The sequence below is a fragment of the Marmota monax genome, unplaced genomic scaffold, assembly GCF_021218885.2.
Source record: "Marmota monax isolate L192 unplaced genomic scaffold, Marmota_monax_Labrador192_F-V1.1 WCK01_AAM20220418_F8-fsc00089, whole genome shotgun sequence".
NCBI lineage: Eukaryota > Metazoa > Chordata > Mammalia > Rodentia > Sciuridae > Marmota > Marmota monax.
The window spans coordinates 4990745-5011682 of NW_026694744.1; the positions used below are offsets into that span (position 1 = coordinate 4990745).

The window sequence follows — 20938 nt, forward strand, 5'->3', positions numbered from 1 at the left end:
CTATTAATCGATTAAATATCTTGTGCAAGTAATTCAGATACTATGATAATTTATATACTATACTATATTAATTCACATAGTATGCATTCATTTACAGTACAGCTTTTGGCATCTTCACATATGAGGAAAATGCAATTTCTTTAAGATAATGCTCCAGGATTTGAATATATGCATGCTATTTTTCCAAATGGCACAGATAACTTTGTAGAAATTTTATTTTATAAAATAAAGCAAGTTGGCCAGATTTCAGATTTCAAACTTTGAACTCATGTGAATTTATACTCATTTTGTCTTAAGAATGTTTTGATTCTTTTTGAAAATGAAACTTTTTCAATGTTAAGATTTATCAACCTCTGATTCTTCTTTTCCTGTCTTCAAAAATAAAAAGGAATTTGTATAGTTGTCAACCATCTAATTGTCATCTCTGATAACTATAAATACATGCCCTTTTCATCCTCTTTTGGGGTTTACCATCAAGACCACATAATATTGGTGCATCAAGTTTGCAGATACTTTTAAATATATAGTGTTAGTTAACAAAGTAGTTTGAAAGATCATTTGATGAGGCTAATTTACTTTGGATATAATATTTTGCAGTTCAGATAAAAGTACTTCACAAGTAAATTATCATCAAAGGTAAAGAACATCATTTTGCATAAAGGTAAATTGTTTTAATTATTTTTCCACCTATAGGTAGACCATGTTCATGGATAGTAATGATGTTTCTTTTTCCCTATGAAGCCCATCAACAGACCCAAGCTACAAGAACAAGAGACACAAAAGCAGTAACTGTCTGTGTGGTACCAACATTTGGTCTTCACAGAAGGGGTGCTAGCAAGCAATTTGTTGAGGAGTTAACTGGGTTTTTATTTCACTAAACTCACTCTGGTATAGTTTGGTATCATAGAGATTTAGTATTTTTACCTATTTCTGAACATGCCAACATCTTTTTAAAAAATGTTTTAGTTGTAGATGGATACAATACCTTTATTTTATTTATTTATTTATATGTGGTGCTGAGAATTGAACCCAGTGCCTCACACATGCTAGGCAAGTGCTCTACCACTGAACTACAGCCCCAGCCCATATGCCAACTTCTTAAGGGTAGTAGTATGGTTCTTCTTAATTTCAAGATTGTGCATATATTTAATGATCATAATTGCAGGTGAATCAGAGCCTCATGTTCTCTCCTTGCCATCTGTCTTCCAAAAGTACTTTATACAAGAGTTGATATGAGAAGCTGAAATGTAAATGGAGATACAAAGAAAGAAGAAAGAAGACTTGATATATTACATAAATTCCATCTTTCCAACTTCTTTGTCATACATTGGTGACTTTCCTCCAACATAGGAAATTCTAATTCTTGGAGAATATCAAAGCAGTCTTGTGGTGAAAAATTAATGAGAAAATTCAGGCAACCAGGCACCTCCTGAGTAAGTTAGATAGTCACATTTTGAAAAAAAAAAACTAGGCTGTTTCCTTGAACATCTGACTATAGGACACATGATTGTCAGTGGTCAAAGCATTTTTCAGACATTGCCAGAAGTATGGGTGAGCCTGTGGATTTGTTGGCCACTCAAGGACAGAACTCCCACAGAGCCTCTTCCGGAGCTGGAGAAACTTGGACTTCTTAAGGGGCTTCTCAAGGAATATCAAGATAATCACATCTACTTTTTCATCCATGAGCCTCTGATGGGACAAGTAAAATGCTATCTTGAAATTTTCAGTCTTTGCGTACTTGTCTGTCATCACAAACACTGTCTTTTTGCTAAGCTGTATGCTCTGGGAAAGATTTTCCAGAACTGGCTGCCCTGGTAGCCAGTCTCTCTCCTCCAGACATAAATTAAAATGTTTCTCTCGTGGATCTTCTAATTGGGCCACCAACTCCTCAAAAACCCATTCTGTCACAGCTGGATCTTTAGTGTCATATACAATAAAAGCATCATAGCAAGAACCTGTTGATAGCAGATGCTGATACCCCCTTATCTTGGCCTTACAGAAATGGTAAAAATACCATACATCCCAGAAATAGAGGTGACTTGCTGTCATAACCACCATCAGAAAGAGAGCTGTAGATATGGAAAATGAGAACAGAATCAAGTTAGTGAGATCTAACTCACAGGTATACAGATCCAGAGAGACCACACTCTGGCCTTTGTGTGCTCCTGGCCCCACACAAGTCACTTCTGTGGCCAGGTAAGGAATAGTCACCTCCGTGTGATTAACCCACCAGACAAACCACACAGCATCACAGGTGCACAGAAATCGATTATGGTGCAAAAGCAACATCTGCAGATTGTTAAGGACATTTTCTGGGAAGCTAGTCTTCTGGATAACCTGAATTTTATTTGAACTGAGATCTAGATATCGCAACTGGAAAGCATCTTTTAGAAAATACTTTGTCAGGTGCCTGATTTGATTATTCTTAAGAATCAGTTTCTTGAGACTTTTGGAACAGTTGGATAATCTCTCTGGGACAGTCATCAATTGGTTGTGGCTGAGGTCCAAAATTTCCAGATTCTTCAGAAGATGGAGTCTTCCCCAGTTGAAAGATTTAAGCCTATTTTGGGCCAAGAAGAGAGTCTTTAGGTTTGGAGGCATACCATCAAAAACTCCAGGAGGCAAGAAAGTCAGGGAATTTTTAGAGATGTCTAATTCCTCTAAGTTTATCAGATTCTTGAAGAATTGTAAGTATCTATTATCACCATCTCGCCATAAAACATCCAGGTGGTTTCCTCTGAATTCCAGAATTTGAAGAGATTCACTTTCCATGATCCTACTAGTGGAGGTAGAGATGCCATTGTTATTCATCATCAATCTCTTCAGAAACTTTAGGTTCTTGGTAAAGTTAAGCATGTGAGTAATTCCTTCTGATTGAAAATAATGGCTGTTGCTACTTAAGTCCAGAACTTCCAGTTTGTGAAGTTCCTCAAATGCAGTTGAATAGAGTAAATCAAGTCGATTGTTAGAGAAGTCTAAATATTTCAGTTCGACTAATGGTTGGAATTCACTGCCATTAAGAGTTTGGCCAATGTTATTTCCTGACAAGTTAAGGCATTTGAGAAAAGAAAGATGCTTAAAATCAGAAGACTTGATAAAAAATATACTATTTCTACTCAGGTCCAAGGTCTGCCCATACATGTGGCAATCCTCATTAAAAAGCAAGAAAGAAGGAGCCTCTCTGTTTTTGAACCTGCAACTCCTTGCAGACTCATCATATTTGAAATAATGGAATGTTTCAAGTACCTGGGGCCAAGGACTTTCTGCAAAACTTCTGGAGTTAGAGCAGAAGCCAACTTCTCCTGAAGGTGATATTTTATTCATTGAAAGGTCTATCACTTTCAATCCTTCGAACTGTTTAAATATACTAAGATTAGCGATTTTTATAAAGTTAGTGCCAAGATCAAGAACTTCAAGATGACGAAGATCACGTAATGGAGAGAGATTTCTGCTTGTCAGCTCTTTGAAGACATATCCTTGGATCCGCAGAATCTTTAGTTTTTTCAGAGAAGAAAATGCATCTGATAGATTTATAAATGCCTGATAGACCTGAAGTTCATAATTGAAAGACAGATCCAGTTGGATGAGGTTGGGGAGAGAATGCAAAAATTTGGCATCCCCAATTTCTTTGGCCAAGAAGTTTTGGGAAAGATCTAGTTCTTTAAGTTTCTTCATTTTTTGAAACCATGCTGGGGGCACATTCTGAAGAGAGTTACTGTGTAGATGTAAAACTTCTAATTCTGTTAATGCATCAAAAGCATTATCATGGATCTTTAGGGGGGAATTATTTTCACAAGGTGTGCAAGGAAATGGAACATTATAACAACGAGGGCAATTTCCACTTAGATCAAGAATTTGCAATTGGTGGAGGTTACTAAAATCATCTTTTTTGATTTCTGTAATGATGTTGTTGTAAAGATACAGTTCTATTAAATTAGATGGCAAAACAGTGGGGACAGCTGTGATGTTGTTATCTTTCAGGGAGAGCACTTTTAAATTTGTCAGGTTTAGGAAGGCATCTTTCTCAATTGAAAATGAAACATTACAAGGATTGCGATAATAACAGTTTTGGCCCAGGTAGAGCATTTCTATGCTGGCAAGTTCTGTTAAATTCTCTTTCATGATGGAAAAGATGTTGTTGGCCTCAAGGCTCAGAAGCTGTAAGCTGGGAGGAAGATCCTGAGGTATCTCTAGAAGCTGGTTTCCATCCAGGTAAAGGGATTTTAAATAAGTGAGTTTATTAAAGCTTTTAGGTTTAATCTGCAGCCTCCTGGTACACACATTGTTTTTTGGCCCCATTCGAGGAGGTATGCAATTGCATCTGAAATCAATCTCTATCAGATGGTCCAGCCTATGGAAGGAGTCTTGGGAGATGCTGGCTATGTGATTAATGGTGAGGGTGAGGTTGGTGGTGTTGGCAGGGATACCTTCAGGAATTTCTGTCAAATGCTTGTCTGTGCAGTCCACAGTCACTTGGTTCTTTGGAACGTCCAAAGTGACATCACAGGGCAAAGTTTTTGGAAACCATCTATCCCCAAGGAGTTTGGAAATTAGGATCATGTTTAAAAGGATAAGAAATTGTCTCTTCAATGTCCACATTGGAAACACCTGAAAATATAAAAAAAGAACAAACCATTGTTCTAAAATATGCTAGTAATCAGAATTTGAAAGTCCCATTTGTTACCTCTCTGTAAAATAAACAATTTAGATCTTGTTCTTAGCTATCTAAATAGCATACCTCGGGACAGTATTTGTCAATCACTGAGGTTTTCCATAATTTGGTCACATATTCAGTTTTGGGCACCTTAACTTTCTAGCAAAATATCTTTTATTGTGCAAAAGCAGACTTTTTTCTGATTTGTTGTTAAATAGAATACCACAACAAGAAGGAGTCAACAATTAGCTATCGAAGTCTTAAATTTGGGGGATCAAGGAATGTGAAAAATGCATATGCATCTGAAAAGAACCACACATTAAGATTTTAGTACAGGCTAGGGATGTAGCTCAGTGGTAAAATATTTGCCTAGTATGTGGGAGGCCCCGGGTTCCATCCCTAGCACGGGAAAAATAAAAGGACTTAAGTACAATTAATGTTTACTTGCTCACCATGCCCTGGTACACATTTCAAGAGACTTTCATAATATTCAAACCTCATAATACTCTAAATAAGAAAATATAAGAGATCCATTTTCCCTATATTACAAATTAAGGCACAGATTAGTAATATTAACTGGTTTTCCCAAGGTCACCCACTTAACAAATGGCATTTGATTATCAAATACACTCCTGCCATTTTGGCACTGCCTTACTGCCATTCTATAAACTGGTTCTTCTCATGGACTGTTTTTGGAAATAATTCCAGAAATCACCTCCAAAATGATTTGAGGATGAATGTTTTTCCCAATCCATTAGGTTTACATTACATAAATTTACCTGGGTGATCCATAATTAGAGTAATATAATTGATCAAGTGGATACTTACAGGGGATAAGGGGGTCAGTCATAAAGGATTATGCTGAGATTATAAGCATAACCAAAAAATGGCAAAATGGGCAAAATGGGACACACAGGAATCTACCCTGAAAGATGATTCTTGGGCATTTAGGTTTAGCAGGAAAGACACTGCAACCCTGGAAAACTGAGCCTTAAATGGCAAGATGAGAAGCACTGAAGAACTTCGCTGATCAGCATATGAATTTCAAGTGGCCCTGCCTTAGAAGGAGGTTCAAACATGAACTTGTTGTCATATTTCAGGATTTCTATCAGTATTTTACTTTGAAATGCTGGTGTTAGTTTTACTAGTAATTATACATGGAACAATCCAGACTATGTTTCTACAGTAGGCTCTGGCTCAACTAATGATTTTGCACTCCCAATGGACAATCAATCATGTTGATATCTAATAAATCAAATTCCTACTTCCCTTAATTCCACTAAAAGGAGGTAAATAAGCAAAATTTACCCTAGCTTTCTTATTCTCCAATGCAATATAGCTCAGAAGGATCTCAAAATGGCTTTTGAACCCATCTTTACATGCAACCCACAAGTGCATTGAAGGTAAGGGAACAAAATTGTCCTCTTAACCTTTCACAACCCTGTCCTCTCTTCCACATCATTAAAACCATTCATCAATTACAGCTGACCTCCTCCATTACACTTCTCAACACCCTCCTTGCTTTCCCATTTTAGCTGACACAACACCAGCTGGGCCTTGGTCTACTCCAAAGCCTAGTCCCTATGCCCTCACTCTTCCAATCCACATTATCCATCCAGATTCCCAAACATTAATAAGTGATTGTCTTGCTGTGTAGTCTTTAAAATTATTTTCTTTTTCTGTTTTATTCTCACGTTTTATAGCATGAGCTTTTATCACGGATTCTAAGTCTTCCATAACTTTTCCCCTTGCCTCCTTGTCTAGGTCTATCTGATATAACTCCTGTACCAGCTTTTCTTACTGCTAAACCCAAGTTCACTGACTTTCAAGTCCCCCCACTTGCCATACTCTTTCCTACCTTCTTCATCCACCAGAATTATTTAAGGCTATGTTACTCTAACATGCAGATACCTGGGAATATATGGTAATGGGCCAGGGGATACAAGAAGACCTTAGATAAATATGGCACATCTTCCTAGAGCATCACAATTACTCAAACATACAGGGAAAGTGTTCACTACTCAGGGAGGAGAGGATGAGTCAAGATAGGAGGAAATATTTTAGAAGAGAGAAAGGAGAGAAGTAGAGTGAATGTTATGCATGGGCCTTGATTATAGGCTCCCAGGCCTTGGACCCCTACCCTGGCTATGCTTCTTTAAAAAAAGCATGATGGGTGCTTGGATCATACTATCTGAAGGCAATAGATACTGCTGCTAAGAGTGATATTGTGGTCCAGGGAGGCACACTCTATTCCAGAGGAGCCCAACATGAATAAAGGACAATCATGAAACAGGTGCTCTCTTCCCAACCCATTCCCATGAACATATATGAGACCCTAGGTAGAAGTGGGAGTATACCTGAATTAACTGATTTAAAAACATTAAATGATTGAGCCAGTAATTACCAACCAAGCTTCCCAGGGTGTTTCTAGTTTAAGTACTTTTGTGATCAATTAAAATGGAGGCACTAAAGAAGTATTATTATAGAAAATAAAGTCACATCTTAACCAGTGGTGTGCAGATAAATGTTAAATGATTGGCCTTCCTTCTCCCCTGCCAGCAAAATACTCTCACTTGTCAAGTCCTGATTCATAGCATGTGTCAATGTCCATGGTGTAAATACTTTCACCATGGCCTATTTCAAGCTACTTGTGCAATGGGGAGAGATACACAGAATTGCTCTTGTAAAGCCTGTATGTACTGAGTGCATCATACCACTTGGTTTAACACACCTGACAATGACTGAAAGTTTTAGCTTTTACATACTGGTGTTATAAATTCAAGTGTAAAATTAATTAGAAAACTTTTACCACCTTCTAAATTTTCTCTTCACGTGTCTACTTTTTTGCTCATCTACTCCCACCTTTCTAATCCAAGTAGTCATTCAATTTTACCTGGACTCCTGCAGTAGACTCCAAATGGATCTCCCTGCTTCCCCTTCTCTAAAATTCATTCATTAATCAGCATCAGAGCATTCTCTATAAACACAAATCCAATCAACTAAAATGACTTCCTAATTACACTCTGAATGAAATCCAAAGTTTTTTCCATTCTTTATTGTGTGTATATTCTGCTTCCAACCTACCTCTCTAACCTTGAACCAGCTTTCCCCTCTTTCAACACATATCAGCCATCTGGCCACCTCTTTTCATTTCTGCATTGGAGCCAAGCTTGTAACCTTCTCAATCCTGATACTTGGTGTTCCCTCTTTTTGAGATTTTCTTTCTCCTTCTCTTCCCATGGCCAGGTCATTACCACCTCTTAGGTGTCTGCTCAGGTGACAATCTGCAGAGAAGAAGTCCCTGACCAATTAATCTAAATAACCTCCCATGTAGTAGTAGTGATGATGATAGTAATAGTAGTGAACTTAGGCAGCATTTACCAGGCATCATTTTAAGTACTTTATATATACTAACTCATTTAATCCTCACAATAACCAAATGAGAGGGTTCTAATGGTTTTCAGTCGCTTATCCAAAACCTTTGTGTTTTGGATTTCAGATTTTTACTGATTTCAGAAGGTAACATGACACATATACCCTGTATATATAATACATATTGGGGCCCAGAGAGCAACTCAGATCATGACATATTGCTTTCAACTGAGTTAGGACGCAACTTTCAGCTTTGGGATTTTGGAATTGTAAACCTGTGTGTCTTCATTATACAGATGAATCAATTGAGACACAGAGAGGCATACATTGTATTATACTACATTGCTTTATTTCCTTCATACTACTTAGCACAGTCAGAAATTATCTTACTGATTTATAGGCTTATTCATTTAATGTTTATTCTGCAGGAGAATAATTCCCCTCAGAGAAGGTTCCTTCAGGTTATACTTCTGGAATCAACAGGAGTCTACAATGTAGAAAACCATTAATTCTTTTCAGACAAGATTCTGACACTTGTGTTATGTGTAGTTTAAATGTATGTTGTTCTTATTCCATTTGGTATTTTTTAATACTAACAATTACTTCTTTCTATTATCATCAGAGTTTAGCAATTGCAATATATTCCCAATACATTTTCCCCACTTGCCTCATCTCATAGTGACAGATTCTCCATTTTTAGTTGGGCATCCACCACTCTGTAAAATTATTATATTTCCCAGACTCCACTGCAGTTAAGTGTGAACCTATGACTAGGTCAATGAGATGTGAGAGAAAGTGAGGCATGCAATCTCTGGCACATGTCCTTAAACAATGGAGCTATTCCCCTTCCTCCCATCTACTTCCATGTGGCTTCTTATAATGTGAATGTTGTAGGCAGCCATCTTAGATGATGCAAATGAGGGAAACAAGTTAGGGATAGTGAAGCAACAAGGTGGATGATCCAGAGTGTCCAGATCATTCCTGTGTGACCTCATAGAGCAGAATAGAAATAATGGTTCTGAATTACTGATTTCTAGGAGTTAATGATAAAGCAGAAAATAGTTATGGTACATCAATGCTAACTGGATTTTCATTGCACAAACACAAACCTAATAGTTTTTTAGTACCAGGAATTAAACCCAGAGGGTCTTAACCATTGAGTCACATTCCCAGCCTTTATTATTATTATTATTATTATTATTATTATTATTTAATTTTGAGACAAGTTCTCAACAAGTTGCTTAGGGCCTCACAAAGTTACTGAGGCTGGCTGGCTTTGAACTTGTGATCTTCCTACCTCAGCCTCCCAAGTAGCTAGAATTTAAGGCATGCACCACCATGCTTGGCACACAATCATAATTTTAACCAATATAGAATTTGTAAATAAATTGCTGCCCATGAGAGAATCTAAATTATCTAATGTTGATTTCATCAGTCTATAAGCAAGAAAGACTCAGGTCTTGGAGGATGGAAAGCTGATGGCCCATATTATACTATTGAAAGACACTTCATAAACTATCACCTGGAAAATCTTGGAAGGCAGAACATATGCCAATTATAACTTTACTCTAGGAGAAATGGTTTGGCAATATTCATAATGATGGTTATGTGTAGGTAGATTCTTGCTGTTCTTCAGCAGTCCTATGAGAAAAAATGAACTAGTGCTGAAGTTGGCCAGTCTTCAAAGAAGAACTGGAAGGAAACAGAACTTTGATAAAAGAGATTTTGTCTGCCTGCAGCCTGAACACTAAGTTGATTATGACTTTTTAAAATTTGAGGCCTGGTTAAGTTGAAAAAGCCAACTACTTTTTCCCAAACTAAGACAGATGTAATGGATAGAATCAAAGTAGCAGCCTTAGAGAAAATAAGCCTATGTCCACATGCATTTTTCAAGCACTTTCCATTAAGCATTTTCTAGCAGACATTAAAAGCCAGTCCAGGGCAAATATCTGATTAAGAGTGTTACCTCCCCATTGACTTAGAGAGCCTCAGGATAGTTGATTAAATTGAAAGTGAGGAGCACAGAACCCAGAGAGCAGACAGAAAACAAAGTCTTTGCATTTGAAGTTCTCTAGAGCTGCTCTAATGTGATAGCCATTAGTCACATGTTGCTATTTAGTTTTAAATTAATTAAAATTCAGTCTCTCAGTCACACTAACTCTATTTTAACTGCGCAAAAGCCACATTAGGCTAGTGGTTACTGTATTGCAAGATACAGATACAGAATGTGTTCATCATCCCAGAAATTTCTGTTAGAGGTTTGTCGAGACCAAGAGTTGGCAAACTTTCTATATAAACATAATACTTTAGGTGAAATTGAGGATCTTATGGAGATACTTAGGTAGCTACGTAGAATGTAATTCTAATGTGATTCAAATTACAAGACCATCCTCAACTCAGTTCTTCAAAAATGGGTGGCAGAACAGATGTAGCCTGCAGGTCACAGTTTGCAGACCCCTGGTCTGGATAAAATTTTAGGCTGTGTTAAACTTGTGCATAGACTTAACATAAAGAAAATTCAATCCAAGTCTACCAAGGAGAAGTGGGATTACCTGAAAAGCCTGTAAATCCATTCACATGTGGCTAATTTCAAAATCATTCACTCCTTCTCCCAATTCTAAGAGATATGTTCATTTTCAGTGAAGAAAGTGAAAAGCAGAGATGCTACAACACACCAAGGCAGTTTCCAGGTAATTCAAACACAGAGCCTTCCCTCCAGCCCTTCTACTGTGCTGTCTTCATCTCTCTACAGGCAAGGGACACTTCAGGTTCAGACACCTTATTTACACTTCATCATAATGCTACATAGTGAGTGCATGATCAGCATTTGCTGAGGAAATCAAAGCTTGAAACTTAAAAAAAAATCCCATAGAAGTCCCATGTTAAACTATCATCACTAGAAAGATTTTCTTTTCTGAAGGTCAGATTTTATAAAGTGGATAAGGAGAGACTAGAAAGGACTGGGTCCTCTAAAGGAAGGGTTGAAGTGGAATTAGTGTCACAGAAGAAAAGCAGCTGGTGTCATTAGAAGGGTATGGGCAGTGGAGATCAGGGAAATTCCATCCTCACCCTTTTTCTCAGAAGTTCTATCCCTTCCATCCTGAACCACCAGTGGAAGTACAGGGTTTATTTGTCTCACCTGGGAACAGGCACAACCAGGACAAGGTTAGTCCTGTTCTATGCTCAATAGTTGAGCCCAAGCCCTTGGAATGTTATATGGCAAACAAGGTGTCTCTTAGCTCTCCTTGATGGCTGGGCTGAAAGACTGGGAATTGAAGATATCAACAAGTTAGCATTCTAGGACTCATGCCAGGAGGAAGATCAACTGCAATGAGGAATTTGGGCTCTGATCAAGCAGGTGAAGGAGAAAATGAGCTCAATGAACAAAGCCTTTCTAAATGTATTATTTAAAGAGAAAGATACCTTTGAGGCTTCCTAACTTAAGGGATCTTTTGGAGAGCATGGTTTCAAAATGTGAAATATTCCTTTATGCCAATGGAACTTTTTAAGTGTGGAAATTCCCCCTTTCCAACCAGCTTCAGACATACTTAGCTTCAAATCATATTATTTTAAAATGTAAAAGTTCCATTCTGAGCCAGGTCTAATTTTTTAAGTGATGTAAACAATCCATGTAATTTTGTTTTGCCTGTTTTTTGGGTCAATGAGTGCCTAAAGTCATGCATCTTTTAGTAATTTGATTTGTAAAATAGCATAGTACACCATGACATAGGCCTGGCTTTGCTGATGAATCATAGCTAATTACACATGCAAATACACTGGGTAAATTTGGATGCTCAATTAGTGAACCAATTATGGTAGAAATGGGAGTGTGTAATTTTTGTATGCACAGGTGTTTCTATTCTCTTTCTAAATCACATCATTTGTTAAACTGGAAAATGTAGAATTCAGATTGTGTGGCCTTCAATCGTGTGTGTGTGTGTGTGTGTATGTATGTGTGTGTGTTAGTATCAAAATAGTGACTTTTATTCCCTACTTATTGTATGCCAGGTATTAAGGCAGACACACTACTTCTATTGCATCACTGGTCTCTCACACTGAAATTGAAAAGGCATGTAAATATTCCTGTTTTACTGATGAGGAAGCACAGATCTGAGAGTCAATTTCAAACCAAGATTCAAACTTGGTTTTGACCCATCTATGTTCAAGTTGCCTGAGACAGTTAATGGCAAATGCCCATGGTATAATGTGGATCTGCAGTTTAGTCAATTTCCTTTTCAGTTAGTGATTCTTGGCACTTTGATATTTCTGTTTTGTCCTATTTTATAGGGGGTGTGGGGGGGCAGGGCTGTATGTTTTCATAATACATTTTCCAAATATTAAAAAAGTGGTATTTATGTTTTGAGTAGAACTAAGTTGAAGGGAAAAAAGCAGAAACATTTTTCAGATGCTGTATTTCTTGTGAATTGTATCCTATGGACATAGGATATAGCTGTGCTACATTGGGGGCAATTTATGAATTTATATTCTTAAAGGCACCTTGAGCTTTACCTTCATAATAGGAAATTCTACCCTTATGTAATCATTCAACAAATAGAACTGGGAACCTACTCTGTGCAAGGTACTGTGTTAGACAAAGTAGGGGACTGGTGATGAGTCAGACCCCATTCCTACTCATTTACTAACCATGGCTGAGTCACCAGAAGCCCTGACTTTCTCTTGTGAACAGAACTTCCTCTGTTATCAGGAAAATATATGGTGAGACAATAACATTTAGTTATATCTAAATGTAATGCTGCTTGCCCACCCTGCAAACAAAAGCTTGAATAAATAAATCTTCAAAGTGGCAAAACCTGTTCATTCAGACGCACCATTTTCGTGGCAGGACTTGAGTTTGTATTTGAACTGAATTCTCCTGATTTTAGATCTATATTATATTTCCACCAGAATGTTTACAGTTGTAGAAATATGATTACCAACAGGAAGAAACATTAACCAAGATGTTCCGAACTTTGTGCTTTGCATACAGCATTTTTATCTTCAAAACTTTGCAAGCTTGTAAGAGATATATGGTTGTGATATCAGGAATGAGAAGGAGATGTATGTAACTGGAAACTAGTAGATGGCAAAAAACAAAAAATGAGGAAGTGAGGTCAATAGCTTGTGTCTTGTAACAAATTAGAGCCATGCCAGGATTCATCTGAATTCTCCTCGTTTATTTATTTTGGGAGTTATCAATCTTGTGAACAGTCAGGCCAGGGTTCAGCCTCTTAGAGCTACTGACCGAATTCTTTTAAACCTTGCCTTTTTCATCTATAGACTATGGGGGTTGAACTAATGGGCCTGCAAAGTCCTTTTCTAGTGTGCAGACTCTATGACTGATTGTTGGCTTGGAGTTCCCTGAAACTTATCTACTGCAAATGCACATGGTATAATGTGGATCTGCAGTTTAGTCAATGGGTCTTCATAGCCCCCCAGAACCTCAAACTACTGCCATTTCAAAATGGCCTAAGCAAAGTTTTAAACACCATTAATATCTTAAGGATTCCACAGAAGGGGAAAACAGGCAAATACAACTTTTGATAATATTAACTAAACATTATATGTCTTCAGGTAAGACTATTAGTTTGATTAAGCTCTCTGAAATAGTAAGAATGGGAAGAACTGGATAACAACCAATCAATTTGGCAGAATGGTTAAAAATGAAAAATCACCAATAGTGGGATATGAAATGTTCCCTAAGAAGAATGTGGTAGAGCTATAGGTGTTGACATGACAAGCTGTGTAAGACCTACTATGACTATAAAAATAAAGTGGATTTTAAAAGCAGTATCAAAATCATATGTAGCATATGATCAATTTATGTTGAATATATGTACATGTGTTTGTATTTGCAAAGAGAAGTGGAAGATTATTCAAGTGACCTTTAGCAGCAATTTCTTCTGGGGAATGGAATGAGGGATGCCTTTTCTGGGGGAAGAGGACTTCTACTTTCATGATATGTTGATGTTATTGAATTATTTGGTAACTAGGTTTGTGCTTTGTATGTCTCTCTAGGGGTTAATCAAGAACTTTGAATTAGGGAAGTTGCTTAAGTGATATTTATTTATACACTGAACTTCTACTAGGAATTTCCCTAACAGATTTCTCACCCAATATCCCCTTTTTGAGAGTTCTGAAATATTTCTAATCATAGGCTAATCTCTGTGAAGTGTAAAAATCATTGGTATCAAAGTCTCATTTTATAACAATAACAAAATTGAAGTACGATGGTGTAACACACTTTTTAAAAGGGAGAGACATCTTAGCCTGGCATGGTGGTACACACTGTCATCCCAGCGATTCAGAAGACGAGGTAGGAGGATCACAAGTTCAAGGCCAGCGGGGTAATTTGGTCAGACCCTATCTCAAAATAACAAAGGCTGGAAATGTAGCTTAGTGGTAGAGAATTTGCCTAGTGCATGCCAGGCCCTGGGTTCAATCTCCAGTATGGTAAATAAATAAATAAATAGTTTTTTAAAAATCATTTGCTTCTTACCATTTTAGCCTAATGGATTTAGTTTTCAAATGAAAAGAATATAATTACATCAAGTGGTTTTATGTATATTAGGAATTTAGCAGCTATTATGTATTACAACAGTCACCAAAGACCCTAAGATATTAAACATGTGACATTAAACCTTATCCCCTGTTTTCCATAAGTCACAGATTGGCAATTTTTTTTCTACAAAGGGCAAGTTAGTAAATATTTTAGGCTTTGGAGGTTACACAGTCTCTCTCCCTATTTACTTCTTTGAGAAGTTGGCCATCAGAGTGCAAAAGCAGTTATAAACATATAAACAAGTATACAAATGATAGAACTATTTGTGGGAACTTTTTTTTAAAGTCTTCATTCATATACTTTGTATAATGATGTCCATTACATTCCACCATCCTTGCTAATTTGTGGGAACTTAAATTTGAATTTCATATAACTTTTAGGTATCATGAAATAGTAATTTTTCTTCATTATGTTTCAACCATTTAAAAACATAAAAAAACATTTTGTGGGCTGTACAAAAACAAATGGCAGGCTTGATATGACCCATAGGCCAGAGCTTGCCAGTCTTAATCCTAAGCTTTGATAAACTTCTGATGTCAAAATGTTCTATACTCAGGCTGTGAAGAGTCTGGTTGATTAATCTGTAATAATGTTTTTGATTTCAGCAAACCCTTCAAACTTCTTTTTTTTTTTTTGTACCAGGGATTGATCCCAGGGGTCCTTAATCACTAAGCCACATCCCCAGCTCTTTTTTATTTTTTATTTTGAGTCGGAGTCTCAGTAAGTTGTTTCAGTCCTTGCTACTTTGAATTTTTAAATAATTATTAATTTAGTAAATAGATAACCTTACTATCCCTTTATTTAGCCATAAAGAAATTAGCTATAGTTAAGGTAACTTAATATTTTTATTTTTAAAAATTTCTTAGCTTTAACATTTTGATATGTTTCCTTCTAATGTGTATTTCCCCATCCCTGCATCTATTTCACATAGTGAGAAACATTTTAGTAAGAGCCAGGGTTTTGTCAGTGGAAAGATTTGGTGTTAAATTCATATTCTACCTCATAAGAGCTGTCAGACTTTCATAAATAATTTTGCCTCATAAGACTCGTATTTCCTAACTGTAAAATGATCACAATACAGGGATTTTTTGGTGAAATTAAAATATGTAACACATTTATGTATATGAAACATCTTCAAAGATGGTCTAACTTTTAGTAATCACCCAGCACTTATCTAAGATGTGCATTAAAAACATCAGGAATACACAACAGTTACTGATTCTAGTTTGCTTTTTAAAATTAACATTATAACATGAATATTTTATTATGTCATTCAGTATCCTCTTAAAAATAGAATTTAAATGGTTACATATGATTCCTTTAATGGGTGGACCACAATGAATTAAGCCCTCCCCAACAAGGGACCTGAGATACATCCTTTGCCCTGCTGCATACACTGACTTGGTAAAATGGTTCACCACAAACCTGATCATTGCTTTGAGAAGAGTTTCTAGAAGTCAGATTTCCAGATTAAAGGATCTGACATGTCTATTAGTAAGGTTGAATATTTTCTCTGTGTTTTGGGGGCCTGGTATATTTATTCTTTTTTTTCTGTTTCGGTACTGGGGATTGAACTCAGGAATACCCAACCACTGAGCCACATCCCCAGCCCTATGTTGTGTTTTATTTAGAGACAGGGTCTCACTGAGTTACTTAGCATCTCACTTTTGCTGAGGCTGGCTTTGAACTTGAGATTCTCCTGCCTCAGCCTCTAAAGCCACTGGAATTACAGGCACGTGCCTGCATGCCCAGCCTGTATATTTATTCTTTTGAAAATTATTTTTAATGTCTTTTTGTATAAGAGATATGCCAACTTCCCCTATTCTCTTAAATAGTAAGATCATAATCAAACCTACATTTATTGAGTGTCTGCTGGGTAAAAGTGCATGCCAGGCTTGATTTAAAAACTTAGAGACCTTGGGCCCCCCTTTCAAAGAATCAGGCTGCCCACATCCTCAAGCTCCTTACTCTTGTGAGGTCTCAGTTTCCTCATCTGTACCTCACAGGACTGCTTTGAGACTGAAACAGAAGCATGTATATCAAGCCCTTAGCATGATGCTTGATCTATACTAAATGGTCAAGAATGTGAGCTCTTTTGACTCTCATCACTACTATCATGCCATCCCTCAAGAGGCAAAGACAATTGTACACACATGTGTGCAATAAAATAGACATCTGGGGTTCGAGGAAATGAAACTATAAACAGTCATTTCCTTTGTAGCAGAATAGCCTCATGGTTAACGTTTCATGAGATCTTAGATACAAAATAAGCCCAAGAGCCAACATTCAGATCCAGAGGTTGCAGAGGTTTCCTGGTGAATACTCTTCATCACATCTAATTTGGATGAGAAAACAATTTAAGGAAAAGGCCACTAATGTCTCTTTCTTACTTAATTTTGGCATACCTGTTTGCTTATACTTGCATCATGCCACTTGCAGAGGACTTGAACAAATACATTTTTATTTGAACCTCACAATGGCTCTGAAGGCAATTGAGGAGGATATTCTAATGCTCATTTTATAATCAGAGAAATCAAGCTTCAGAAGCCTTGGTGATAGGCACAAGTTCCCCCAGATAGTGATTGGGAGAGCCAGTACTGACAAAGACTCTCCTTGACAAAACTTTAGTCAGTCTCTTCTAAGCCCAGAAGCCTCTAAGGACCATTCTATCCATCTTTGCATTGCCTGATTTGAGCAAGAATTCTTTTTTTTTTTTTTTGAGAATCCTCCCCCATACCTTGGTTTGTGAGCACCTTTAGCATTTGATCAAATTCCTCATCCCCCACCATTCCCCAGGAAATGTCTGATCCCCCTGGCCTGCCTCCAGTAAGAATCTTTCCAGATCAATTTAACCAGAATCTCCTAATCCCTGAAGTTTCCTCTCAATAATTTTCCATCCCCTGACACCATTCTGCTCCCTGACTATAAATTCCCACTTATTCTTGCTATATTTGGAATTGAGTCTAGTTCTATACTGACTGAGGTCTCTCTTCCCCTGTTACAATAGTTCTGATAGTACCACTTTAACTATTTGCCAGATCTTTTCTTTTTTAACAGCACCAAGCTTGGAGGTTGGTGGAATCTTAGTCCTATATTCATCCCACCCTGTCCTATCTATGTAGTCATTCAACCTACCATATGCTGCATGAAGCTCAAAGTAACTTCAGTGATTGGTATTGCTTCAAAGCTAAAAATGTAGGATGAAGAAATGAGATCTATAGAAGCCATGTCTCCAGTCCAAATATCTGCCCCTGCTCACTACAGCACACATATATAACTTTTGTAGGAAGCTGGACAGAGAAAGTGTTGATTAATCTGAAAATATGAAATGCTTTCCCAATTAACCTCTATTATGAAATATCACAAAACTGTTTTCCCCTGGGAAATAGCCAAAATACAATGTTAAGTATTATTCTTTCCAGCTGGTTTTAGTTCTTCCCCCAAAGATCACAGATAACAATTTTACAGATCTCTTGGCTTTCTTACCATTTTGAGTCTTCTTCCAAAATGGAATATAGAGGTCTGGTGGAAGAGGGAAGAGCATGAGAGGTACCAAGATCAGCCTGAGATGGACTCAATAGCATCAACTAAGATAAAAACAGACATTGAACTTGACATCACAAAGACACCAACATACTGTAGCCTAAAAACATGCTGTAAACATTGCTTTAAAATATGTTATTGAAAATAACATATTAATAGTATTTATTTCCTCAAAGGTAAAAGAGATACGAACTCCAGAAAACCATTTATAATGTTACTAAAAGTCTTTATCTTTGAATAATTGACATTTTAGACTACCACATTTTTGCTTTATATTCTAAAAACTGTTTGCATATGATTCGGGTTCCCTCTCTTTCCCTCCCCACTCCCTTATAGCAGTGCATACATCAACTTACTTAAATTATTCCAATTTGTTCCAATGCTTAAAATACTTTTCTTGATTGCATGGAGTGATTCTATATCTGGAGTCTTCTGAGATGAAGAGATAGGCAGGAGGAAACATAGAGTCACAGAGACTCTAGGCTGTCAGCCCTGGAGTTTCCAAGTGCAAAGATGATGTGGGAGGGGGGAGCAAGGAGGAGCATGACTATTTAAACCACCCAGACATGGGGTTTGCAGAACCACTAGGTTCCTCTTATTTCTACCACCATAATTGGGGAAATATTTCATCTAAGTCCAAACCACTGGTCAGACTAATATTTTCTTTTTTATAACAGAGTTTTTCAACTTTGGCAGTATTGATATTTTTGACCAGCTAATTCTTTTAGATTGCAGGGTGTTTGGCTGTATCCCTGCCATATACCCACTAGATACCATCAGCACTGCCTCCTTTCCTTTCCGTTGTGATAATCACAGATGTCTCTAGACATTGCAAAATATCCCCCAAGGGACAAAATACCACAGGTTGATAACCACCAGTTCTATAGATATCTCAGAGACATGTCTAAATTTACCTCATGTTTTGGACCCAGCTGGAAGAGATGCTGGTTTTTAAGCTACTATTTGGTTCATTCACTTTAGTTTAAAAAAGGCCAGTCGTACTTGCATTTTAGTGTCAGATAAAGCCTTGCTTCTGAGACCATGGTCCCCAAGAGAATGATTCCTTTCTTAACTGATTATTAGAGCCTTTAGTAAGTAAAGCCAAGATACTGTAACTATATTTAAAGCTATTTAATCCACCTGTTCTGTCTGAAAAACATGGTAAATTCAGACTTTGGCATAGAAAACTCAGCTGATAATGACCAGGATCAATACACTGTGTTGAGAAGTTGCTGGTGCCCTAAATTGCCTGAAAAACTACTAGATACAATAATAACAGGGGCTGGGGTTGTGGTTCAGTGGTAGAGCACTTGCCTAGCATGGGAGAGGCCCTGGGTTTGGTCCTCAGCACCACATAAAAATAATAAATAAAATAAAGGTCTTGTGTCCATCTACAACTAAAATAAATAAATATTTAAAAAATAATAATAATAATAGGTAACATTTACTGAGGGTTTATTATGAGCCAGATACTATTATAGCTGCCTCATATGTATTAACATTTTAATTGAAAACAATGAAGTAAATATCTTATTACTCATTTTTAAAAATATTTTTTAGTTGTAGATGGACACGATACCATTACTTATTTATTTTTATGTGGTGCTGAGGATCTAACCCAGTGCTTCACCCATGCTAGGTGAGTGCTCTACCACTGAGCCCCAATCCCAACCTTTATTACCCATTTATTTTTATAAATACTGAAATTGATGCGGAAAGGATATTGAACTTCCCCTGGGTCACATAACAAGTGATACCCACATATGCATAAAAATCAAACACCTCGGGCTGGGGCTGGGGCTGGGGCTCAGTGGTAGAGTGCTTGCCTAGCATGTATGAGGCACTGAATTCAATTCTCAGCACTGCATATAAATAAATAAATAAAGGCCCATCAACAACTAAAAAAAATTAAAAATCAAACACCTCCTTATCAAAGAACTCTGCTATGCAAGTAATATGCAAAAATTAATAGTTTTCTTACATATAAATGGTAACTGACATAAAGAGGCCCTGGAAGGGGAGAGCCCATCCAGAACAGTAAAGTCAGAAATGCTTGAGAAGAAAATTGACAGGAAATGCAAGGTGGAAGAGGAAGCAGCTTCGCCTACCTAGTAGACTGCAAGTTGTGCCTTCTTTGCCAGCCCTCACCTTGTCCCAGCTCTGCCATCCTTCCCATCCTGCTCTGTGTCCCTGGAGGCTAAGCTATATGAACAACTGTTCCCAGCTCGCTGCCTTCTGGTTGGGAGACCTGGGTTGGATATCTGAGTGCAGGGTCTCTCTCCCCCTGGCTGCCTCCCCCTGCCTGGTTGTGAATCAGCTGCAACTATTATCTAATGATGCTCTTGTTCAGTGATGCTTTATTTCCTGAATTCCAGTAATTGCTTTCCCCCCTTGCTGTTTTAGGCCTGGAGTCAGGAGGCTTTTCCCTAAAGTGCAACACCCTTTGTGATTTCCTTAGATCCTGTCTAAGTAATACAGTCACTTTGCTGAGCTCATCAATTTCTCATGTTAGTGTGACATCTGTTTCCTGTTTAGGCCCTGGAGCATGCAAAGACATAAATAAAGGAAGAGAAATATGCTGTTATTGGGAATAGGGGCCACAACATTGTAAAAAAATGGAAATTTTGCTTTGCTTGTAGATGTTGTGCAATCTCCATCAGATACCAATAGGATTTTTTAAGACACTTATCAGATGGATTTGAAACTGAGGGACATTTGGAAAATCAGTTGAGCTATTTTGTTTATTACAAAGACTGGGGCAATACTATCCATGAATGTCATCTCCTTGTGTATAACAAAAAGGTACATTA

The 20938-nt window shown here is 37.3% G+C and overlaps 1 protein-coding gene across 2 annotated transcripts; it reads right to left on the reverse strand.

Moving 5' to 3' along the window:
- Nucleotides 1-197: 197 nt before the first annotated feature.
- On the reverse strand, nt 198-18758 carry Tlr7 (toll like receptor 7). Of its 2 annotated transcripts, XM_046424319.2 has the most exons (3): nt 18485-18757; nt 18072-18172; nt 198-4608 (listed from the first exon to the last, which is right to left on the reverse strand). In XM_046424319.2, exons 2-3 carry the CDS (start codon nt 18072-18074, stop codon nt 1468-1470), a joined length of 3144 nt encoding a protein of 1047 aa, XP_046280275.1. In that variant the 5' UTR covers nt 18075-18172; nt 18485-18757; the 3' UTR covers nt 198-1467. The 2 variants fall into 2 exon arrangements, with proteins under 2 accessions (XP_046280275.1, XP_046280276.1); XM_046424320.2 differs by lacking the exon at nt 18072-18172 and having other exon boundaries at nt 18485-18758.
- Nucleotides 18759-20938: the final 2180 nt, after the last annotated feature.